This window comes from Chrysochloris asiatica, unplaced genomic scaffold (assembly GCF_000296735.1).
Source record: "Chrysochloris asiatica unplaced genomic scaffold, ChrAsi1.0 scaffold00038, whole genome shotgun sequence".
NCBI classification, from domain to species: domain Eukaryota; kingdom Metazoa; phylum Chordata; class Mammalia; order Afrosoricida; family Chrysochloridae; genus Chrysochloris; species Chrysochloris asiatica.
This window is the reverse complement of record NW_006408556.1, coordinates 3,806,647-3,826,392: the sequence shown is the minus strand read 5'-3', so window position 1 is coordinate 3,826,392 and position 19,746 is coordinate 3,806,647. Positions and strand designations below refer to the sequence as shown.

Genomic DNA, 19,746 nt, shown 5'->3' with positions numbered 1-19,746 from the left:
TCATAGTGACCCTAGAGGACAGCGCAGAACAGCCTCACAGGGTTTCCAAGGCTGTAAATCTTTACAGAAGCCTCAGCTTTCTCCCTTGGAGATTTTGATGGGTTTGAATTGGCAACCTTTTGGTTAGCAGTCAAGCACTTAAACCACTGTACCACCAGGACTCCTAGACTTAACAGACAACATGAAAAGAAATATTCAATGTAATGTGAATTAGTTTACCTTTCTTAGGAGCAGACTTAGGTAGGAGGGGCAAAAGAAAAGGCCTGGATGGGGGCAGTGGCCTTTGGGAAGGTGACAAGGTCCAGGGCCATTGTTAGAAAGAGAGGAAGAAAGGGAGACTGGGTACTTGAGGAAAAGCTCAGCAGCTTCATGATTCTGCTTGAGACCAAGCCTGCTCCCACTTGCCTACCATGGCGCCAAGAAGCTTTAGAGGAGAGATGTTCCATGCTGGGAGATTTTCCTAGGCTTTGCGCTGCCAACATTGGAGTACCAAGAGCTGGCAGGGGTTGGCACCAGCATCCTGAAGGCTGACAAGTGCAGCCCTTGCAGCTCCCAGCAGCTTGGCCAGGCAGCCTGCCCATCCCACCACTCGGTGCTTTCACTCTACCCCAGGCGGTTCTTGTTCCCATGCCCCGCACCACCCCTCTACCACTAGTACTCTGGTAGCATAGTGGCTACGAATCAAGCTGCGAACCGCAAGGTCAGCAGTTCGAAACTACCAGCTGTTCTGCGGGAGAAAGATGAGGCTTTCTGCTCCCGTAAAGATTTACAGCCTCGGAAACCCTGTACAGGGTACCGACTCCACGGCACATAACAACAACAACAAAGGCAACCCAAGACCTAGTAAAAAAATAAAGACGGTGGTTAAGAAAGGACATAGATAACACTTGTATCTTCGGGCAACAAAATCTATTGCTTGTGTCTGAGGCAATGGTATGGTGTCCATAAGCTGAACTGAACCAGTTTCCATTGTAAACACTAAACTGTTGGTGAAATGTTCCATACTGAAGGTTGTTGTTGTTGTTAGTGCTATTGAGTAGGTTCTGCCCCACAGAGACCCTGTATAGGATTTCTGAGGAGCGACTGGTGAGCTTGAACCACCAACCCTGCAGTTCAAAGCGACATTGCAGTCCAGCTCATTAACCCACAGTGCCCACCAGGACTTCAGGTGGAAGATCAAAGGTGACTCCAGTCTAGCCAAAAGGAGAAACAGGTAAGTAATAGGATGTGGTCAGAGTCCTGAGGGCCCAGAGATGCAGGGAGGAGGCCTCACCTGGGCAGACTCATTCATCCTCCAAGATGCCTGATTCCACCCCCAGGATCCTGGTAAATTGGGCAGGGCCAGGGCCTGCTTACTTACAGTAGTTTAAAAAACCTCCTCAGGTGATTGAGGAGGCCTGGTGGTGCAATGGTTAAGCTTTCAGCTGCTAACTGAAAAGTCAGTGGTTCGAACTCACTAGCTTCTTTAAAGAATGACAGCCCTCTGGGGGCAGTTCTACCCTGTCCTACAGAGTCGCCATGAGTCAGAACTGTAGCTAAGATGGCAGTGGGCTTGGGGCTTTTAGGTGATTCTAGCGTGCAGCCAAGTCCTAGTGTGACACTGTGGGATAAAGCACTGGACCACAAGGTCAGTTTGAGCCACAAAGCTGGCGGTTCAAAGTCACCAGCCGCTCTTTGGAAATTCTATACAGGGTTGCTGTGAGTTGGAAGCAACTTGAAGGCACTTACCAACAACAACAATGTACTGCCGGAGTCCTGGAGTGGAGCTGTAGGATAAGCACTAGACTGCTAACCAACATTTAACAACAACAACAATGTGCAGTCAGGAAATGAGCCCCACTAGTTAATGGAAAAGGAGCTCTGGTAGCGTGGTGGTTACGAATCGGGCTGCGAGCCGCAAGGTCAGAAGTTCTAAACTACCAGCCGCTCTGTGGGAGAAAGATGAGGTGGTCTGCTCCCATAAAGATTTATAGCTTCGGAAACCCTGTGCAGGGTCGCTATGAGTTGGAACCGACTCCACGGCACACAACCACAACAACAGTTAATGGAAGATCAGAGGAGGAAGAGATTACTTCTAGTTGTAATGGGAATTCCAAGATTGTATATATGGGGGTGGGGGTAAGGGTGCTTCAAAAAGTTCATGGCAGAATTACATTCTCTCTTAATTCCATTTTTTCCATGAACTTTTTGAAGTCTCCTTTTATAAATGGCAACATGCGAGTAAGTGAGATGAGATTTGGAACCAATACAGTCAGACTTCCAAGTGTGATTTGTGGACCATCGAATCATCTGGGTTTTGTTAAAATGCAGATAGTCAACCCTCATCACAGACCTATTGAACTGAAATCCCCAAGGTGCTTTACATATTTTTTACTGAATGAATGAATGAGTAGACCAGTCATCTCCCCAATGTACAGACACACTTGTAAACCCTAGTTTGAAGCAGTTAACTGTCCCCTGCTCCCATATTTCAAGAAGCACTGAAAGGTAAGACTGAAGCCACCTAGTGTTAAGGAGAAACTGAAATTTGGAAGGGTGTCCCCAAACACCTCAAATCCTCTGGGTTGCTTAATGCTCTGCACTCCATCCACTAACACTCTTCTACTCCTCTATGCCTGCTGGTCCTCCCTGTGAAGTCATTCCAAAGTGAGAGAAGTGGGGGCATGGAAGACTAGTTCATCAGAGGGGCACCTGTCAATGTTAAGAGGCAGAGTGGAGAAACAGTTTATCCAATTGATGGGGAGAAAATAATACAGTAAAATCTGTGAAACACAGACCTATGTAAGGCAGAACACTGTCAGAAAAGCAAGAAAAGTGATACAAGGACTCTAGACTCAAGGAAAGAGAAAGGCTGTGTGCTGATGGCCAGCTGCTGGTGGTCAGGAGGCAGGCTTGCAGAATGTGCCCTTTGGTTGTTTAAATGATTATATATTTTTTGTGTGTGCATACCACCCCCCGCAAAAAAACAAAACAAAACCCAGAGGGAATAGAAGCAAAAATACTGTTGAATGATCATGCACAAAGAAGACTGTAATCATTGCAATGAAATGATGAGTGTAAAACCGGTGTTGTCCCATATAAACTATCACTCAATTCACAATAAACACTTTAAAAAAAAAGAAAAAGAAAGCAATTTGTTCTGTAAACCACTCAAATCACAATAAAAAGAATTTAGTTGACCCTAAAAAAAATAAAACAAAAAAACTAAGCACTGTCCTTACACCATGTCCTCCTGCCCTCTTCCAGTCGCTGCCTTCCTCCTCTGGTGGTGGTGTGCCATGGAGTCAGTTCCAACTCATAGGGATCCTGCGTAGGGCTTCTGAGGCTTTAGATCTTTACAGGAGCAGAAAGCCTCATCTTTCTCCTGAGGAACAGCTGGTAGTTTTGAACTGCTGACCTTGAGGTTAAGCAGCTGGACTCGTAACCACTATGCTACCAGAGCATCTTGCCCTCCTCCTCTTGTTGTTGTTAAGTACCGTGGAGTCGGTTCCGACTCATAGTGACCCTGCGCAGGGTTTCCGAGGCTGCAAATCTTTACAGGAGCGGAAAGCCTCATCTTTCTCCCTCAGAACAGCTGGTAGTTTCAAACTGCCAACCTTGAGATTAGCAGCCCGATTCATAACCACTACGCTACCAGAGCACCTTCTCTACTCCCCATTAAAACCCTAAAGAGTTGTCCGTACCCATAGTCTCCGGCCCTCTTCTCCCATTCTCTTATTTTAAAAAAAGTTTATACCTCCAAGACTATGGCTCTTAGTCACCCTTCAGGTCTGGGACTGAACTCACTCCTGTGGCTCAGTTTTCAACCAAACCACAGAGAGGTCTAGAAGGGGAGCAATAACACTAGGAAGGTAAGCACACCTACGAATAATCAATCATTTGAGATCAAAAGGGCAGCATTTATCCCAAGGACAGAGTTCAGAAGGGTTCAAAAAGAAGGAGGAACGGAAACAGGAAACACAGGGAGGAAGTGGGATAAGTGAGGGTACACTGAGGGGATGACAATCAATGAAATGAAACAAAATGTGTGTGCACTGTTCTGCTCTGTAAACCTTTATCCAATTCACAATAAAAAGTTTTTAAAAAGTGATACAACGGTGCCCTGTCAAAGATGGAAAACTTGAAAGACCCAGAGCAACAAGGCAGTTCTATCAAGTTCTGGCTCTCTCACAGGTTCACTGAATTGGGAAATGAACTATGTTAGAAAGGTCACACACTGGAACCAAACCCAGCTCTACTACTCTCTAGGGAGGCTTTTTGGATTCTCTATTTCCTTCCCTTTAAACAGGGAAGACAATATCTCCTCATAAGAGGCTGTGAGCAGTCAGGGAATTCATCTGTGTGAAATGCCTAATGCACTGTCTGGCATATACATAGTAGATGTTGTTGTTAAGTGCCGTCGAGTAGGTTCTGACCCACAGCGATCCTGTATACGGTTTCCAAGGAGCAACTGGTGAGCTTGAACTGACAAACTTGTAGTTCAAACCAACTTTGCAGTCCAGCGCATTAACCCACAGCGCCACAATAACTAGAAGCTTGAGATAAGTATTTAACTATGGCTGCACTAGCCACATGTGGAGTGTTGAGCAGCATCATGTGGCTAGTGGGTATCAGAATGGACAGTGCAGTCATGAACCATTTCCATCATTGTAATGAGTTCTTCTGGACAGCATTCATCTAGGAGTTCTGAATAAGGGGTACCCCTGTCCCTGGGTGGACTGAGAAGACTCTTCAAGGAGTGGGATTCAAGCAGAGTTTTGAAAGTTGGATTAGAATTTGACAGAGAAAAGAAGACAAAATTCTGAGTAGTTAGACATGTGAAGAAAGACAAGGCACCTAGAGGTCCCAGTCCATGCTCTCTGCTCCCACATCTCATATATGTCCTCTAAACCAAAGCCAATCCCATGGCCATCAAGGAGATTCCAACTTACAGAGGCCCCATATAGGAAAGGGCAGAACTGCTCTTGGGGTTTCTGAGACTATAAATCTTTATAGGAGCAGATAGCTTCATCTTTCCTCAACAGAGCAGTTGGTGGGTTTGACCCACTGACCTTGTGGTTAGCATCTCAATGTTTAACCCACTGCACTACCCAAGGTTCCTGTAAGCCTTCCAGGAGATAAAATACTTTTAATGACTAATTTCAATCTTCACATGGTTCAGTACTTAGTCTTACTTGCTCTTGTTTATTCTCTGCAAGAGGAGAGACTAGCTGATCCAGAGGTGTGTCTAAGGTATGGCAGAGATGATGACTTGGGTGCCACTTGAAGGGGCACACCACTTCTGTTAACCATCTCAGGCTCCATTGCCAGTTGTGAGAGCAAGCTAAAATTAATGCTTTCTTATTTGAGTGCTTCCACGGATCAAGGCAGACTATGTGATCTTGCTCTGTTGAGTGTAGAAAGAGAAGAAACTGGGAGAAATGACTGAGCACTTCCTAGACCAACTTCCATCAGTGAAAGCAAGGAAGGTGCCATTGTAATTTTCATGTGGTATCATTATGTGATAAGTAAAAGAGTCAAAGATAAGCTTGATTGGTATTTTTGAGCTGAGGTGATTATTCAATGGGTGCCAGATGTTTTGAGAGGAGTACAATTTCAGTGCTTGCCAGTCTCTTTGGTTATGCCTCTGGGTTTTGTCATGCCTTCCCTGTGATCACCTTGTGAGTCTTGAACACAGGCATGGAGTCCCTCACAGCTTTCTCTTCCTGGCATCAGACAATCCAGTGTTTAACATTCACCCTGCTAATTCTGCTCTGAGCTCTCTTCTCATTCTTGTCTCCATCCTTTCCCCAGCAGGACAATTTGGAAACTTATCTGAAAGACCCTCTCCTGGGGCCATCTCAGAAGCATGAGCATGATTCATAATGGCCTGCAGCAGGTCACCTCAGCTACTTCTCCCTTTGTCTCCCATGCCTGCCCCACAACCCAAGTCTACCAGTGCTCACCAGAGCTAGAACTAACCTCATGCTGATCAAAGTTAAGTCTGAAGATCCTGGCTTCTCCCCCCATCGAACCTCTCTCCCTCAATCTCCTTGATCATATCACTTAGCTTTCTCCAGAAATCTTTACTCTGGAAAACTTTATCTCCTCCTTACTCCCTCTGCCATGCTTACCGGTTCTCTTGCTCTTTTCTGAGTATTTGCACATCTCCCTTTCCTCACATATGAAATGCACTCTTTTCTCTTCTAGTCATACTGTACCCAAATTGTCTTCCCAAAAGCTCTTCCTGTGAGTCCTTGTTCCTGGTGAGTCCCTGGTTCTAGGGGACTGCTTGTAAATGTCTAGGAGACATTGCTCTGTTAATACCGAAAGCTCTGTTTATATGGTCAACTGTTTATCTGGCTTAAGGGGCCCTTCAAATACCTGCATGGAATCTTTTGAAGAAGAACTGGCCTACAGCAGAGCTGTGGAAAAGGACCCCAAGTTATAGCTAGCATCTTCTCCTTTCACCCCTTATACTTCCAGAAGTCCCTCCTACCATACCTGCCTACCCAGAACTGTAATGGCAGGACATACTGTCATCTTATCTTGTCTTCTCAGGGCACAGGTGGTTACTAGCTAGCCCCATAAACCCATGAATACTATTGAGCATGGATTGGTTTAGACCAGTGGTTCTCAATCCTGCCTGCACACTGGAATTCCCTGGGGAACTTTTTTTTTTTTAAGGTTTTTATTGTGGATTGAGTGAAAGTTTACAGGGCACATCATCAGTCCTGAGAAACTTTTTATATATTGACCAGCGCATCAGGATCTCGGGGTGAGGTTGTTGTCTCCCTTTCCCAATCCAGGTAATGTAAATGAACTATTGGCCCAAACTGGGAAGAGAACCAAAGACAGCAATCCATCAGAGTGGTGAAGGGAAGGTAAAAAGAAGGCATTCTAGAGTGACACTGTGCCAGTTCAAATACAGTTCTACCCATGCCATGTGGTCCTGGCCAGTCTCTCAATTTGCCTGCCCCTCCTCCCTAAATAGGACTAATAAGAGCACCACCCTATGGGGCTGTCATAAGCATCAAATGCGTTAATATTCATCAAGCACTTAGTGCTGCAATGCAGGCATACATACAGTAAATGCTCAATTAATTGAAGATGTAACATTGAGGATTAAGGTACGCTTGACCCAAGCCACGGTATTTTCAACACCTGATATGCATGTGAAAGCTGGACAATGAATCAGTAAGATCATAGAAAAATCGATGTATTTGAATTACGGTGTTGGCAAGAGTATTGAAAGTGCCATGGTCTGCCAGAGAGACGAATAAATCTGTTTGGGAAGAAGTACGGCTGGATTGCTCCTTAGAAGTGATTATGCCTAGACTTCATCTCCTGTACTTTAGATCAGTCCCTGGAGAAGGACACCATGCTTGGTAAAATGGAGGGTCAGTGAGAAAGAGGAAGACCCCCAACAAGATAGACTGGCACAGTAGCAGCAGCAATGGGTTCAAATATAACAACAGTTGTGAGGATGGCGTAAGATCGGGCACTGTTTCATTCTGTTGTACGTGGAGTTGCTATGAGCTGGGACTGACTCGATAGCATCTAATGATAATAACATTATCCCTCCTTTCCATTTTCTCCCTTTATGAACTTCACCCCTTCATACTTGCCTTATCAAAGTGTGGGGCCGAGTGTAGGAAAACACAGCACCAGGAGCACTTGTGGTAAGAATTTCTAGAAGACACATCCCTGAAGCTACATGCTCCACTGTCGAGTCTACCTAGCTGGAAGTGCCCAAGAAAAGGGTGAAGTGGGAAAGAGGCCAGTTGGGAACCAAAGAGCTGCTCTCCACCACTCTCCTTTGCAAAGGCGATGGAGATCTCCCATCTCAGCTGAGGTAGAGGCTGAAGTAGGGAAGAGTGGCGGGAAGATCAGAAACCTCCCTGCCTTCTGCTGTCTGGGCACTAAGGCACACACAGGTTCCATAGCTACAGGAGCTTTTCCCAGCATCATTGGACAGTTCTTCTGGTTTTGCGTCATTTTCTAACAGGGCTCCATAAGCTCTGCTAAATGTAGGGAGAAAGAGATGAATGGGGATGGGGGATACGAGGGCCAGAAGGAAGACCAAAAAGGGTCCATTACTACAACATACCAGTTGCCATCGAGTTCTGTAGAACTGTACTCCATAGGGTTTTCAGTGGCTGGTTTTTAAGAAGCAGCTCACCAAACCTTTCCTGAGGTTCCTCTTTATTATTGTTAAGTGTTGTCGAGTTGGTTCTGACTCACAGCAACATGGTGGGTTTGATCCACCGACCTTGCAGTTAGCAGTACATTGCTCATCCTACAGTACTACACTAAGACTCCGTGGTACCTCTAGGTGGACTCAAACCACCAACGTTTCAATTAGCAGCCAAGGCTGTTAACTATTTGCACCACCCAGAGATCCTAATTATAATATGTTGTTGTTAGAAGTCATTGGGTAGCTTCCGACTCATAGCAGACGAAACACTGCCTCGTCCTGAGCCACCCTCACAACTGTTGCTATCCTTGAGGCACTGTTGCAGTCACTGCAGGAATCCATCTCACTGAGGGTCTTCCTCTTTTCAGGGTAGCCTACCAAGTATGATGATACACCAAAACAACCAAACCCACTGCCATAGAGTCAGTTCCACTTCAGAGCAACCTTATATCATTTCCAAGGTCTCCAAGACTGTAAATATTTATAGAAGCAGAAAACCTCATCTTTTCCCCATGGAGTTGCTGGTGCATTTGAACCACTGACCTTGTGATTAGCAGTCCAACATCTAACCCACAGACCCACTCCTTAAGCATAATGATGATGGTGGTGGTGGTGGTGGTGTTCTGGCAAGTCAGTTCTGAATCATTAACAACCCTGTACAGGGTTTCTGAGCCTATAAATCTTTATGGGAGCAGAATGCTCCATCTTTCTCCCATAGAAAGGCTGACAGATTCGAACTGCTGACCTTGTGGTTAGCAGCCCAATGCATAACGCCACCAGAGCTCCTTTAAGCATGATATTAGGTGGTCCTATAAATTCCTTCTGAGGAGGGAGACGTGGACCCCAAAAGAGAAGCAGGAGGATTCCCCAAGGAAATACTTCATCTACTTCACAATGTGGCCTATGTCCAGCTTTGAAATAACAAGTGGATATGAGCAGGAATGCAGGAGCAGGTAAGGCACACATCCCCAGATTAAGTCCAACCTGCCTTTTATGTTACCACAGCCAAAATTAGGGTAGGAGTGCTTGTCGGCAAACTTGGTGGTTTGAAGCATGATCAAGACACGTGACCAAGACATCCTTCTTGCCAAGCCAGGGTAGCTCAAGGTGTGTGAAGTGTCTTCTTCATTCCCTTATTTTCTTATCCTTAAATGTCTTCAAATATCACCCATCACTGAGGACCCAGCTCAGGTACCACCACTAGGAAGCTGACTGTAATTGCCTTGCTTCTTCAATTTATTCTTTCCCTGAACTCCTATGGCATATATATATATATATATAGTGGTGGTTATATGCCGTGGAGTCGGTTCCAACTCATAGCGACCCTGTACAGGGTTTCTGAGGCTATAAATCTTTACTGGAGCAGAATGCCTCATCTTTCTCCCGCAGAGCAGCTGGTAGTTTCGAACTGTCGACCTTGCAGTTCGCAGTCCGATTTGTAACCTCTATGCTACCAGAGCTCCATATATATATATGTGTGTGTATATATACACACACATATATATATGAAGAGAAGCTTATTATAAAGGAAATGGCTTACAATCGTAGCGTTCCAGGTCCACAGCAGAAGAGAGAGCAAGCCTTCCCATGTGTCCATTACATTGGGAGCAGGCCAGAGCCCCAAGGAAACAGCCTTTCAATTGATTGGCTACTCAGCACTCCTATGGCTTTTATTGCAGGTTCTCTGGTCACCTACCAATCCCTGACTTATATGGTTATTTAACTTTCGTTGTGCCATCAAGTTGATCCTGTCCTGTGACTCCTCTATGTACAGAAGAATGAAATGTTTCCGGTCATGTGCCCTCCTCACTATCATTTGAGCCTACTGTTTCAGCCACTGGATCAATCTACCTTATTGAGATTCTTTCTCTTTTCTCCCTGACCTTCTACTTTACCAGAAAGTGAGGTGGCTCCATATAATCAGCACAGGACTTCAAACCACAAGGTCTGTGGTTTAAGTCCACCAGCCGCTCCTTGGGAAAAACATGAAGCTTTCTGTTTCCAAGATTTAAAGCCTTGGAAATCCTATATACGGTAGCTATGAATGGAAACCAACTCAATGGCATTTAACAACTACTACTTTACCAAGCATGATGTCCTTCCCCATGGACTCGGCCCTCCTGATAACGTATCCAAAATATATGTGAGACAAGTAAAGTATCATCCTCACTTTTAAAGAGCATTCTAACTGTATTTCTTTCCAAATAGATTTATTCATTCTTTTCTGAAAGTCCATGGTATATTCAATATTCTTTGTCAACCCCATAATTTAACATAATTTCACTTTTAGTGTAGGTGAATCAAACTTCCTATTGGAGCTGTAGGCTGCTTGAAGCCATAGCTTATAAGGCTTTGAATATGTAAAAGTATTTTAGCTGCCATGCTGCAGCTAGAATAAGAGTTGAGCATGTGCATTCAACCATTCAACCAATATTTACTGAGTACCTGCAACTTGCCAAACACTGTGCCAGGTGCTGGGTATTCAGCATTGAACAAAAGAGATTAATTATATGGTGAAGCCATCAGTAAATATTTGTTAAACAGATGAGTGGATGGATGAATGGAAGGATGGATGGATAGGTAGACCAGTATTAGATGGATGGATGGATGGATGTGTGGGTGGATGGGTGATTGAATGAGGTCCATATCCGTGGCATCCTCTCTCCTCTGTTACCTCAGAGAGAAAGCTTACTTCTTTACTCTCATGTGACCTCACAACTTTTTTTTTTTTAATGTTTTATTGTAAATTATGTGATAGTTTACATGGGAGAACATTTACATTCATCCTATTGTATATTGTTTCATTGCCATGGTTACAATCCCCTCCATGCATCATCAACCAAACAAAGGTTATACCCTACAAGCCTGCCCCCCCATTCCTCAGCACAGAGCCCCTCACCCTGTCTGGGTCTAAAGTCCCCAGCCGGCCATCTCTCCACGTCATTGTCTATACCTCCATCTCTGGTATCACTGCTTCTCTGGGTAGGGTCCCGCTCTCTGCTCTTCTCCCTTGATGGTCCCAGGGACCTCCACTCCTAGACTGCAAAGTTAATCACTCCTGTCCTTGCTACAAAATGTCGACCTTTACATTTCCAGCCCTCACAAATAATACTGATAACAATTATTCACTATTGTATCACAAGAGACCTATCTGAATCTCCTTTCATAAGCCACGCCCAGACAGATTGGATACTACTCAGTGCAGATTCTACCTTCCTCCATGCCCTCTCGATCTACGTTCCTATTTGAAAGCTTGTAAGCCAGTCACTTCTTGCTTTTGAATCCCCCCTATTTTAGGTAGGCAATATCCATGTTGCCCGACCTCACAACTTTTATGGGTGGAAAGCAATCCTAGGAAGTTTATTCCTAAATTAAGGAGTAGGAAGACAAGAAACTCCAAGACCAGAAGACACCCAGTTAAAGGCACTCATTTGATTAAGTGCTGGGGCCAGAAGAAACCTGGGATCAATTAGTCATAGGATCTCAAAGCTATGACTGATCTTAGAAGTCATCTAGAGAAGCTATGGGCATCTCTTCTAGATCACCCTGCCAGATAGATGTTCCCCAGCCTCAGTGCTAACACTCTTGATGATGAGGTACCAGGGGCCACCTGAGACCAGCAATGCATTACTACTGGTCTGTCCCCTTTTCTGTTTCCCGTGCTGTCTCCCACATCCAAGTAACATCCAAACAGAACCAGCTCAGGTTTTGGCCATGATATCCTAACCTATCATGTGCACACATACCCACATATGTGCACATGTGGATTAGCGCTACATCAAAATGGAAACTTAGGAAATTGGAAGAGTCTGTCTTCCCAGTTCCAGCTTTTCAGGCTATCTTCCCAGTTTGGGACTGGCTGTGTTCAGTGACCTTGGCTAGGGCCTGGGCCCCTCCTGAGCCTGGACCAAGCTTGGGCAGGAGTGAGGGAGTCCTAGGGAGAGAACGTCACAGTAAACTTCACAAATGATCCTAAGGAGAGTAGATGGAGCACTTTCTTCTTTTTAAAAAAGTTCCTTTCTTCTCACACAAGCTTAGCCCACCCAGTTGAGTAGCCAGGAAAAGCAGTTGGAGCTTGGCAATTAGAAGAGAAGGGGGCCATTAGGGGGCCCTGATGAGTTCTTTTTGATCTCCTCCCTATGCCTAGGCAAGCTCTTTGCTCATCTGAATGTGCCCTAAGTAGACAGAAATTACCTTTCTCTCCATGTGGACAAAAACAACATCCTTGACTTAGAGGACATACAGGCCAGTGTTCAGCGATGGAGAGAAAGGACAGACACTGGATGGTCAGGGGCAGGGGAGTAGGTAGTAGGCAGAGGCTGCAGGTTCCAGTTTTCTGATCAGGGTGGGGGAGTGGAGAGCTAGTCTTATAACTCCAAATTTATTGAAAAAGAAAAACAGCATAAACAATGTCAACGTCAGGTTCGTATAATTCCATACAGAATGCAGAGCTATTTTATTTGGTCCTCAAACAGTTCTGTCATTATACAGATGAGGAAACTGGGGTCTAGAGAGTGTATCTCAACAGGTGTCAGCAGCTAGTTTAGAGTCAGGACCCAGATCTACTGATGCCCAGTCCAGTGCTCCCTCACTGTGTACTGTCTTCTAGAAGCGCTTGAGGAAGGAAGCCATGTCTCAATTACTGCTGCACCTCCTCACATCCCAACACAGCAGTCAGGTGGGCATGATGCAACCATTCCAAATAACTATGGATTGGAATGGAACTGAAATTTAGGATGCTCCTGGTAGGAAATTAATAGCAGGCCTGAGACTTTGGGCATGGGGGCAGTGAGGGAGGAAGGCAAGTCTGAGCAAGTGGGCAGAGACAGAGGGCAGTATGCCATGGTGGGTGCAGACAGGGTTGCAGTAAGGAAGGGGTGGGTAGGACAGCAGTAGGCAGGTGTCGCCTGCCCTTGGATCTACTATGCTGGGGCCAAGCAGGTGGTTAGAAACAAAAACAAACATCAGGGATACAGGTTCCTGCTGTTAACAGCTTCAAACCACCAGAGGAAAACTCCAAATAAATATAATTAGAAACTTGTACAAACGTCTTCTCTGTAAATCTGCTCCCTGGGGTCCACCCTTTAAAGGTCCCCCTTGTCCCAGTGGTCACATGCCCTGACACTCCACCCTCACCCAGGGACTCCTGCAATCTGTTTCACTGTCCTGGCCCTTCCCTCTGGCCCAACAGTTCCTGCGCATGTCTTTCCTCAGCTTGTCACCATCAGTGACCAGACCTGGAGAGCCTGTGGCCTGGGACTCTGGAATTCAAACCTCACAGCTCTCTAGGGCTGTGGCTGTAGCCACAGGGAAAACCATAGGCGGGAGGCCACAGCGCTCTCTTTAGGGGGTGTCATCCCACCCGTGCAGCCCCATGATAGGATCCATTCCCAAAGTGGAGTCCCTGGGTAGTGCTGACAGTCCACACACTCAGCTGCTAACCCAATGGGTGAAAATTCTAGTCCACTCAGAGGTGCTGCAGAAGAAAGGCCTCACGATGGACTGAAAATCAGTGAAAACCCTGCGGAGCACAGTTCTACTCTGACACACAGGAGTCATCAGAAAGTGGAAGTAACTTGACATCAACTGGCTTTTTAAATTCACAAACTAAAAACTGGTGCCTTGGTCTGAAGAGGGCGGATGTCTAGGATGGGGCAGAATACAGAGTTGAGAAAACGGTGTGGGGCCTAGGACACAGCCCAGCACAGACTATCCAGTGCCACTTCCCAGCTCAGTTGGTTACACACACACTCAGACTCACAAGCTTGTTCTTTAGGGGCTGTTTTCAGAGTCAGAAGCCCCACTGAAGGACACAGTAAGAATTATTGGCAACTTGTCATTGTGAAGTGTTGTTGAGTTGGTTCCGACTCATAACAACCCTGTCTAGGGTTTCTGAGGCTGTGCATCTGTGTGGGAGCAGAAAACCCATCTTTCTCCCATGGAGCGGCTGGTGGACTCGAACCACTAACTTTGTAGTTCGCAGCCCAGTGCTTATTGTATAGAGCCATTGTGCTTCCCATCAGAAGCCTGAGGCCGCAAGAGACTTGGGAGAAGAAAGGAAGCATATTCAAGAAACTAGATGAGCAAGAGAAGTGGAGCAGAGGGTCTGACATTCAAACTGCAATGACTGGGGTGGTCAGGTTGCAGGAGACCCTGAGCAAGAAGGATCTCAATGAGAGGAGCAGACACCCAGACGTGAAAGGGATCCTGTAGACACTTGCAAGTGAGGAAGAGAATTTCTATTATTTCCTTAGAGACCTCAAATCCTTAAGTTCTGCATTTTGCTAAACCCACTGGCACCACAGCCAGCCAATGCCATTTGGGACTGGCACTGTGTGGATGTGGGAGGAGGAGAGTGGCCAGTCTGGTGACAGGAGGATTAATCTGGGAGGAACAAGGGCCTATGTCACCTCTTTGTCCAGGTGACTGCCTCCTCGACCCCCAGATTGGTCGTGGTTTCACAGCTCTTCCAAAGGCTGGCCCGTCACCTTCCCTCTCTTCTTTCTCACTGAGCCCAGAGAAGCCGTCCCCAGGTCTGGGCCTCTTGCGGGCACTGCCAGCCTCAGAGCAGCTCTGCAGTTTCCAGCTCTGACAGGGACTCTTTCTTATAAGCAGTCATGTGCTAGGAGTATAGGACGTCAAGGGAGGCCCACACCCTGACACACAGGGACCAGTACTGGAAGCTGGGGCTTGGTGGTGGTGGTGGGGGTTCAGGCAGCAAGCTCTTCCACCCACATCTGCTCATGAGGGTCTAAAGCCATTCATTCCCTTCCCCCACCCACAGTTTGAGGCACTGGGGACCAAGCCATTCCACTTCTTGACTTCTCCAAGTAAAACAAAACACATATTGCCCTGCTTCCTTCTTCCTCTTATAGGAGCCCCTTGAATGCACCCCCTTACCCAGTCATGCACACGCACGCTCACACGCCCCGTGAATGCACACCTCACATTCCCAAACTCACACCCAGGGCCGGCTCCTTTTACAACAGGTCCCAGCTGCTCACATCTCAAACCGGTTCTTAGGCGCTCAGATTCCTGAAGACTTCAGAAAACAATCTCATTTGGGGATTGCTGATAACTCTCTGCTTTCTCTGCCTGCAATAATTTCAGCCAAGGTCTTCTAGCCCCTCTCTCATTTCACCCTACAGCGATTCAAGGAGGTGAAGGGTGGGGGTGGAGTGCAGGAAAAAAATTCTGTTACTCCCATCCCTCACCCCACCCCTGCAGGCTTTCCCCAAGCTCTCAAGAACATGTCATTGAGAGAAGAGAGGTCAAAGGGAGTCGGGAGGAATTTCTAAGCAGTCAACCCCTCCTTCCCCACTCCTTCTAGAAAAATAGAAGGGGACTGTGAGAGGGAACTGATTGAAGATTAGGCTCTGAGAGGGGGTAAGTGTCTGTCTGTCTGTCTATCTATCGCTCCAGTGTGGCCTGGACCAGGCACATGCAGTAGCCGACTGCCCACGGGGCCACCCTCACCCACTGACACAGTTATGATTTTCATTTCATATTTTGGAGGGAGGGGCTAGGAGGAACAGTCCCCTCACTGTAAGAGCTGGCCACAGGAGCTGAGGAAAACGGGAGGAGAGGAAACAGCCACATTAAAGAGGAAGAGAAGGGTGGGGGGAACAGAGAGAGAGACACACACATACACTCAGACAGAGACCCAGAGAGACACACAGAGACACACAGAGACAGAGAGATACTGTTTGCCTCCAGATGAAAGCTCTCAGGCCCAGAGTTGATGTTACTTGGAAAGTCTAAATACACGACTCTATCAAAACTCTATCCCTAATGAGGAAAGAAAACAACCAGGTAAACTAAATGGCTAGGCTGGCTCTACTAGAGCCCGCCCCAGGGGACAGGGGACGAGTTTCCCTGCCCACCCCCCAATCCCAGACCTTTTCATTCTGCTGAAACCTGAGCCCTACCTAAGGATTAGTTAGGTCTTTTTAACCACTGCCACCCCTCTCCCCCGCCTCCAAAAAAAAAGCAAAGCAAATTAATGCTTTTAAGTTAACAATTATCTTGGTTATCCAGTCTGTCTACTTTAAAATACATAGACAGGCACTTGAAAACCACTCAAAACCATGTACACTCATGCTCACTCACTCCCTGTCCCACAAGCTACCCGCCACTCAGTCACACACAGTTCTCATAGGCACTAACACATTCACGTTCATGCTTAGCATCAGCTACATCCCTCCCCCTGCCCCATGGGAAGATGATTGTGGTCTCTCTCTGACACACACACACACACCCCTTCAAACTTAGGGCTCCCTTCCTTGATTTCCTCCTCATTTCATACTACTTTGGTTCTTCCATTGTGGGGCTCACCAGAGAAAAAGGACAGAGACCCAGATATCAAAAGTACTAGTAACTCCATGTAAGATACTAGTGAAGGGTATTTGCATTTTAAAGACATGTCAGAACTTCATTTTCAACCAAGGAGGGCTTTCCTGGTGCCCGCTGCACTCCGTCTATGGGTAAGGTTGTCAGGTTGTCCTGCCGGTCCGTACTTATCTTTCCTGTAGTCTTTGTCTGTGGATTTGGGTTTAGAAACCGCCCTCTAAGTCAGTAAACCTGTGGATTTGGGTATAGAGATCGCCCTTTAAATCAGTAAACCTGTTGTTAGGCAATCTCTGACAATCTCATAGATTTCCTGAATAGCAAAGGGTCAAACGTAGCTAAAATGAGGGGCTTCAGTTATGCCAAGTTAGACTCAGGAACCATAAGGAAGGAAAATACCAAGTAATCAAAGATCAGTCAGAGCAAGTGTTGGTGGTGAACTGAGATGAGCAGCGGAGAACACTAGTCTGTAAGTTCCTAGAGGGTAAGGGCTTTCACCCTTGGCTGCATTTCCCACTGCACCCATCAGGGTGTCCAATGCATGTAGGAGCCTTGAAGTACCTTGGAGGAATTCCTGAGTCCTTCTGTCCCTGAACGATGGGCCAGTCTCTCCCAGGCTTTAGAGCCTTGGCTTGATAGCACCTGTCTCCTCTAGGGGTCTCCATCTGTCCCTGGGACCCCGTTAGATACATAGTGCTTGCTCTCTTCCCTATCCCCAGCCCCCACCACCTCACCAGGCCACCACAGACACTGGCTCCAACTTGAAAGAGGCCCTTATCTTGTCTCTAGATTACTGCACGAAATCTGTTCCTTCTTTCAGACTAAACTCCCCAGCTAATTCCATGTTATGAGTAAGTCAACACACACTACAAAAGCCAGCTTTGTTTATGAAAACACAAGCAAATCCACAGAGGGGAGAGGGACTGCTCCCAGTTGAGGATGGAAGTGGGCTGTCTGGAACCAGGACAGGAAAAGGGGTAGTTTGGGGCTGGAAGGGCATGAGATTGGGATCTGGTATGGGACAAGGACTCCAGTTCTGGAAATGGGCAGGCTAGAGAGAGAGTTTGCTGAAGAGGCAGTGTTTCAGGAGAGGAGGGTGGCAATGATAGAGCACCTCTCTTTAACAGAATGGGAGCCCATCCAGTACCCAAAGCAGCTTAAGAACCAAACGCTCAGACTCCGGGACACAGTGACCTCACTGCCAGACACTCAGGCTTCCCCAACTCCCAAGTTCAACTTCCCCTTCTGGCCCAGCCACCTCCTAACCCCAGCTTGGACAATAGGCAGAATCCTATCCTTCTAGGCAATGCCTTGCCAGAAGAAGTTTTCTTTTTGTCTATATAAATCTCTTCCTTGGAGAGGACCTGATGGGGGAGGGGTGCAGCAAGAGGTCAAGGGGGAGGGGAAACTGTCCCCAAGAGCACTGTCTTCACACCAGCGTGGTTTCTAGGAGCACAGCCTATGAGATGAAACTGCTCAGCTTTGGGACTGATGAGGCGATGAGCCCGAGGTCAGGGATGGGGGCGGGCGGGCGGGCCTCCCGGGTCTCTCTTTAATTCCTAGAGGGATCTGTCAGAGCTCCCGAGCCTGGAATTTTACTTTGTTATTTTAATGTAATTCTGACCTGGATTTAAATGGAACTGGAAACCCGAGGCCTTAATAAATAAATATTATGATAAGAAATGAAAGCCATGCAAGACGAAAGAGATTTCCCCCAAAAGAGGCAGAAACACAACATTCTAGCCGGGAGCCAGTCACAGAAAATTTCCTTCTCTTCAGCTCCCTAACATCCAGTGTGAGAGACGAGTTGATTTTTCCATAAAAGCCTTTCTTTTTCTTGAACATTTTTCCATTTGATATGACAGCAACTTTGAAATTTAGATTTAACTTTAACTAAGGGTTGGGGGTGAGAGGAAGAAATCTACTGCGTGGCTAAAAAGTTTTCAGTCTCTCAGTCTTTGCAGGCCACGACTTTAAAATTCTGGCAAAGTTTAAGAGAAGAGGAGACTCTAATACTGTGGAGGTAAAGACATCTTTCAAGAGACTTGGGGTGGCAGTGAAGTGAAGCAGAATTCTACGATGCATGGTCATTTCGGCCACCGCGCCCCTAACTTCGTACTCCTCTGTGCTACCTCTAGCTCCTTTAGCCGTTCGCCCCGGGCGCAGCCCCCAGAAGTCAGGTCCCCAGCCAGGGAGTCCGGGAGCACTGGGCCCCGTCCTGACAGCATAATGCAACCCAGCACCTGCCCTGTCCCTCGGAAATCTCGCCCCCGCCCTCGGGCCCCGCCGCCCCGGCAGCCCTGGGGCCACGGGCCCCTCCTTCCTTACCTTGCGCAGCTTTGCTGTGTTGGGCGGCACGGGCGTGGACCAGCAGGACCAGCAGGCAGAGCCCAGGCACGCGTCCGGAGCCCATGGCTGGAGCTGTGGACAGCCGGGGCAGGTCTCGCAGTCTTGGGAGGACGGAAACTGGTCGGGCCCCCGTGCGTCGAAGGGGGAAGGGGAGGTGGAGCCCCGCCGGGGCCGGGCTGGGGGCTGCGGGCAAGGGGTGCTGACCGCGGCAAGCTCACGATGCTGACGGCTCCTCCCGGTCGAACTGGTTAGAGCGAGGCAGAGAACGAGACAAGGCGAGGGGCGCTGGGCGCCGCTGACGAAGAGGCACCCCCGCCTTCTCCAAGTTGGAGCGGCGGCGGCAGCGGGGCTGCTCCGTCTAATCCCACCCAAGTCCCAGCTTCGCTTGGAAAGAGCTGCAGCGGGGAGAGCGCGCCGAGCCGGAGCTAGGGACCTGAGAAAGGGGAGGAGAAACACCGCGCCAGAAACACGCCCTTTCTGCCTCTCTTTCTTCCTCTCTCGCTCTTTCTCTCAAGCTCCGTCTCTTTTTCTTAGCCTTTCTCCTCCTCCTCCTCCTCTTTCTCCTCCTCTCTTCGCTCTTTTTCGTTTTCTTCCTCCTCCCCCTCCTCCTCCTTCACCACCTCCTTTTTCGTGCCCTTTTTTCTTTCAAATGGGGCCTCGGAGCAGCGACCGCTCCCCCTGCGCGCCCGGGCGCGGCGGCCCCCTCCCCAGGCTGCCGGGCCGCTGCCTGCAGGAATTTACAATCCGGCGCTGGGGGAGCGGGCCCGGTCTCCATGGAGACGGCTTCCCCGGGAGCAAGGAGGTCAGGCGCAGACCGCGCACAATCAATGGATCAATGCAAACCCCGCTCGACTCCAGACCAAACAGCACCCGGC

General features: G+C 47.7%; 1 protein-coding gene across 2 annotated transcripts in view; it reads right to left on the bottom strand.

The window, feature by feature from the left end:
- The window catches only part of SCUBE3 (signal peptide, CUB domain, EGF-like 3), a 43,493-nt gene extending 24,227 nt beyond the window's left edge, over positions 1–19,266 (bottom strand). The window contains exon 1 of one of the 2 annotated variants that reach the window (XM_006860389.1): positions 18,851–19,266. In XM_006860389.1, the coding sequence (XP_006860451.1) occupies positions 18,851–18,935 (85 nt within the window). In that variant the 5' untranslated portion in view covers positions 18,936–19,266. The remainder of the gene's footprint in view (positions 1–18,850) is intronic. The other variant, XM_006860388.1, reaches the window with a different exon arrangement.
- Positions 19,267–19,746: the final 480 nt, after the last annotated feature.